Source organism: Salvelinus fontinalis, unplaced genomic scaffold, assembly GCF_029448725.1.
Source record: "Salvelinus fontinalis isolate EN_2023a unplaced genomic scaffold, ASM2944872v1 scaffold_1970, whole genome shotgun sequence".
In the NCBI taxonomy this organism is placed as follows: Eukaryota; Metazoa; Chordata; class Actinopteri; order Salmoniformes; family Salmonidae; genus Salvelinus; species Salvelinus fontinalis.
The window spans coordinates 18,282-23,388 of NW_026602179.1; the positions used below are offsets into that span (position 1 = coordinate 18,282).

The 5,107-nt window shown below is 45.7% G+C and overlaps 1 protein-coding gene across 1 annotated transcript; it reads left to right on the forward strand.

Annotated features, from left to right (window-relative positions):
• Positions 1 to 1,060: 1,060 nt before the first annotated feature.
• LOC129850368 (carnitine O-palmitoyltransferase 1, liver isoform-like) lies at positions 1,061 to 3,805 on the forward strand. Its single transcript, XM_055916819.1, has 8 exons — positions 1,061 to 1,195; positions 1,872 to 2,030; positions 2,176 to 2,318; positions 2,402 to 2,573; positions 2,795 to 2,899; positions 3,049 to 3,186; positions 3,308 to 3,391; positions 3,749 to 3,805. Exons 2-8 carry the CDS (start codon positions 1,890 to 1,892, stop codon positions 3,803 to 3,805), a joined length of 840 nt encoding a protein of 279 aa, XP_055772794.1. The 5' UTR covers positions 1,061 to 1,195; positions 1,872 to 1,889.
• Positions 3,806 to 5,107: the final 1,302 nt, after the last annotated feature.

The window sequence follows — 5,107 nt, forward strand, 5'->3', positions numbered from 1 at the left end:
GTTTTTTCAAGGTAATCTACTAGCGTTCGTATACGCCGATACATGGACCGTCTATATCCGGGTTGTATCCAGGTTATAAGGACCAACATCTCATGTGCACTAGCATCGAGTTCCGGTCATAGCAACTTTGATCAATGGAGGAGGAAATGGCGTCCCCCTGAGAGGGCAAGAACGAGATGTATGTTAGGAGAAGTGCAATATTATCACAAGGAGACGTATACTTGGAATACCGAGGAAGAATGGAAGGAAAGAGGTGGAGGTTGAAGAGAGTGAGGGAGGCAGAGGGTGGGATTGAATCTGTTGAAGATGGTGGGAAAAAAGGGAGATGGTAGGTCGAAGAAGGCTGGTGGCAAGTGCAAACAGAGTGAGCCGTACACCGGATCCAGTTCTGGAGGAGAAATGGAAGTGAATGAGGGGAATTACCAGAGGTGGCAGGTTTGGTGAGGTTCTTGGAACCCGAGCCTTGCACCGATGGTCAGGATAAAGATGAGTCTGTTACGGTAGGAGTGAAATATTTGGAGAAAGTGGACCCCTGCCTTTTGACTCATTCATATGTGGTTTCAGGGTGCGTGAAAATGGAGTTGGGTGCTGAGTCGTCGATGAAGGTAATAGATTAAAAAATAAATATATCTGCCTCAGTGACAATTATTTTAATAATTCAATGGATGTTTTGTGCACAAAGCTGATGACTAAAGTGCAGTGCTTGACTTGGACTGAAATAGGTTCTGGTACAAACTTTAGGTGCAGGAGCTCCACAATACTTTTTGAGCTAACATTCTATAAGATGAACAGGAGCTCAAGCAGTAGAAAATGTGAGGTGCTGGTACTCATCTCTGGTGAGCTCCTGCCCAAGTCAAGCAATGATAAAGTGTCTTTATTATGCATTTGAAATCTGACTTCACTATGTGGTCGTGTATGGAAATTCGCTTTCTGGGACGGGTGTCAGTTAAACTGCAGTACCGAAGCCAAACTGTAGGAGCAGTCGAAACCGTGATTCTAGACCGGAACCGTGGCACCTTGGGATAGACAGTCAGCCTTGAATATACCCTATCTATGCAACCTGGAACGTGCCAGAGCGTCCGACGTAGCCTACTACCCAGCGTGTAGTAGCCAGCTAACTTGGTGTCGTTGAAATCGCTGCTGAAATGTTTTTGAACTAAAATATATTTGAAAAGGAGCCATTTGAAGATACTACGTGAGTTTAATTGTTGATTTCACCTGTTATCAAACTATTTAGCTAGCTAGCTGTCTGACCAACATTATCTAGCTAGCTAACGTTAACATAGCTAACTAGCCGGCGCTTCCACAATTTGCTGCTAGCTAACGTTAGCTAGCTAGTATAGCTAGCTAGCTAACGGCAGGATAAGCGGACAGTTAGTTAACGGATGAATGTCACAACTAGCTATATTAACAAACAAGCCAACTGGCTAGTATCTTTCTGCCTTGGAATTCACAAAGTTGATCCGGAATTAACGTTAGCTGACATCAAAGATATTTATAACTAACCCCTTCTGTCTGTGCTGATATCTTGCTTGGAGACCATGATTCCGTTGATTCAGGTTGGTTGCGTTTCAGGCTGTGTTTTATGCAGTCGTGCTGCGCATCTGTCATTGGCCAAACTCAAATAGCACTGCTTTATCACACCATCACGTTACTAGATTTTTGCTCACTGAATGGAACAAATGTTTCCCACCCACTTGTCACATCTGTTTGAGAGAAGGTCCTTTCTAAGTAGCTCATGAGAGTGGGTGGGTCCTTTCTACCTAAGTAGCTTACGAGAGAAGGTCATTTTATTATAGTTGCCTGTGTGCTTCAATTTTTATCATGTGATGATGTTTTGGTGATGTTTTGTCATGCGTTTTCGACTGTAGAGTACCTCTGGCAGAGTCATGGCAGAAGCTCACCAGGCTGTGGCGTTCCAGTTCACCGTCTCTCCAGATGGCATTGATCTGCAGTTGAGCCACGAGGCCCTGAGACAAATCTACCTGTCTGGCCTGCATTCCTGGAAGAAAAAGTTTATCCGCTTCAAGGTGCTCCAACACTTAAATTGTATTCAAACTTTGTCTCAAGGGAAATTTGCCACCAGGCATACCAATACCAAGTTATACAGATCACGTAAATACAACCAACAGTGACGTTGATGTGTCAAACAGCTGAATATAATTTCCTCCACAGAATGGGGTGATGACTGGGGTGTACCCTGGCAGTCCCACCGGCCTGATGTTAGTGGTGGGGCTGTACATGGGGAGGGCAAAGTACGTCCAAGCTGACCCTTCCTTGGCACTGTTCACCAAAGTGGGTGCTCACCTGCCTGTTAGGTAAAGTATATAATCACATAGATAAAATGACAATTGATGGATGTTTATGGCCAGTAAGTGATGCTTTGCCTCTCTCCTTGCAGTCGCTATATGTCCTTTGAGAAGCAGCAGGTGGTTGGCGGGGTGCTAGTTGGCACAGGGCTCTGGGTGGCTATTTTTTTCACCATGCGAACTGCACTCAAGTGGCTGCTCTCCTGGCATGGATGGATGTATGCCCGTCACGGCACCGTGCCATGGAGAACGCGCATCTGGCTGGTGAGTCGACTGCAAACGACCATGTCACGTGTTGCCTCGTGGGAAACCAATGCCGGGTAGAGGCGGGGGCTACAGAAATATTATACCTAGAAGGATCATATGTCAGAAATATCTTCCCCAGACCAAATAAACAAAAGACTGGTGCAAAGAAAATATATATATGATCCTTTTTATTTGAAGGTAGACTTCTTTAACAGACCAGGCCATATTTATGAGTGCAGGTCCTGGTGAAAATCTTCTCCGGGAGGCGGAATCCCCAGTTGTACAGCTTCCAGACATCGTTACCACAGCTCCCTCTGCCCTCGGTGAAAGACACCATCAATAGAGTGAGTGACAGAAACAAAACACATCTCCGCTTAACCATCTTTTTTTTTTTAATGGATTATAACCATTTACTAGAGGGGTACAATGTGGCTATTTATAGAACTCCTGAAGGTGTGCAATGTTAGATTGTCATACATGTTTTCTCTGCTAGTACCTTGAATCTGCCCGTCCGCTCATGGACGACGAACAGTACTTGAGGATGGAGGGTCTTGCCAAGGATTTTGAGAAAGGCCTGGGTCCTAAACTTCAGTGGTACCTGAAACTCAAATCCTGGTGGGCTACAAACTATGTAAGTCACATTTTAATTAATATTGTTTTCATCAGATTTTCATAGATAGCTTCATTTATTTTCCATAGCTTTTCGTATGATTCCGACATGTCCATCTTCCTGCTTGTCTTGCTGTTCTCAGGTCAGTGACTGGTGGGAGGAGTACATCTACCTAAGAGGCCGTGGACCAATCATGGTCAACAGCAACTACTATGCAATGGTAAGAGTCAGAACTAGCATTATATATAATCAAGTTGCTAGGAATGTAATAATATCACAGACTTACTGAACCCAGGGGCGCAACATCACGAGACTTCCGGGAACGCTTGTGAAACAGACCAGACAGACCAGGCTGGGGTTTGAGAAGTGAAAAATGATTCAAAAGCTATTTATTTTCTCGAAATGTAAAGGCACAACCTAGATTGGAGCCAATGTCTTAAGTAGTTGAACATGTTATTACTCCAACCTCGTGAAACTGACACGTTTAAATATTTGTCAAAAACCATTAAAACATACAATCTACCTGCAGTGAAGCCGCTTAACATTTACATGACATTCAGTCATCTAAAAGACTCCCGTCCAGAGCAACTCACAGGAGCAACCAGGGCACGTCGACAGATCTCCCAAAATGGGGACATGAACCAGCGACCTATCGGCCGCCGGCCCCCAACCGCCAGGCCACCAACCCTCCAAGATCCCCCCACAGTTCCTGAGAGCTGCCCCTCAACCATCCAAGACCCCCCCTGAAGAAATCAACCTCCCACCATTCCACACACCCAAAACCCCTCCAAGCCACCGTCCCTCAATGCCCAAACCAACAAAATGAACAAAATAGAAAACCAAAGGAAAACAACAGACATCAAGGACAACAGTAATCTAAACAGCAAGGCCAACTGGATAAGTTTCAGTGCATGGCAATATTTACGTGTGTGTGCACATGTGTGCATTTGAATGCGTGTGTGTGAATATGCATGTGTACATGCGTACAAGCACCTGCGCGGCATCAGGTGCTTGACAGTCTTTGACTGTCATTCTATCCCCCCAGTCAGCAACTCCACTCCCACTTGTCTCCAGTTCCACATCTTAACCCTCAGCTTCCCTCAGCCTATCCCACCTATCTCTCCTGGCCACCCTCTTCAGATTTCTACACACCATATATCTTTCAACCATGTTGTGACACACTTTGAATCTATCTAATGGAATAGAATCCACAGATTGCTAGTTGAAGATTAATACTTTTACTAAGACTATTAGTAATTGACTGACCTGGTCTCTCCAGATATCCCAACAATGCTATTTCTAGGGTAAATTTTAGATTAATGTTCAGATTTTTCAGCCATTCCTGAACCTGAGACCAGAAACAGGCTACCTGAGGGCAATACCAAAACAAATGGTCTATTGATTCTGTATCCTCACAACAAAATCGGCAGAGCTAAGGGCTAAGGAGTTCATCAGGTTGCTGGCGAGAGCAGTGATGCTAACGAGAGTAGTGAAACTAGCGCACTGCTGGCGAGAGCAGTGATGCTGGCTAAGGAGTTAATCAGGGTGCTGGCGAGAGAAGTGATGCTGACTAAGAAGTTCATCAGGGTGCTGAAGAGAGCAGCGATGCTGGCAGGAGCAGCGATGCTGGCTAAGGAGTTAATCAGGGTGCTGGCGAGAGAAGTGATGCTGACTAAGAAGTTCATCAGGGTGCGGAAGAGAGCAGCGATGCTGGCAGGAGCAGCGATGCTGGCTAAGGAGTTAATCAGGGTGCTGGCGAGAGAAGTGATGCTGACTAAGAAGTTCATCAGGTTGCTGGCGAGAGCAGTGATGCTGGCGAGAGCAGTGATACTAGCGCACTGCTGGCAAGAGCGGTGATGCTGGCGAGAGTGGTGATACTAGCGCACTGCTGGCGAGAGCAGGGATGCTGGCAAGAGCAGTGATGCTAGCACACTGCTGGCTA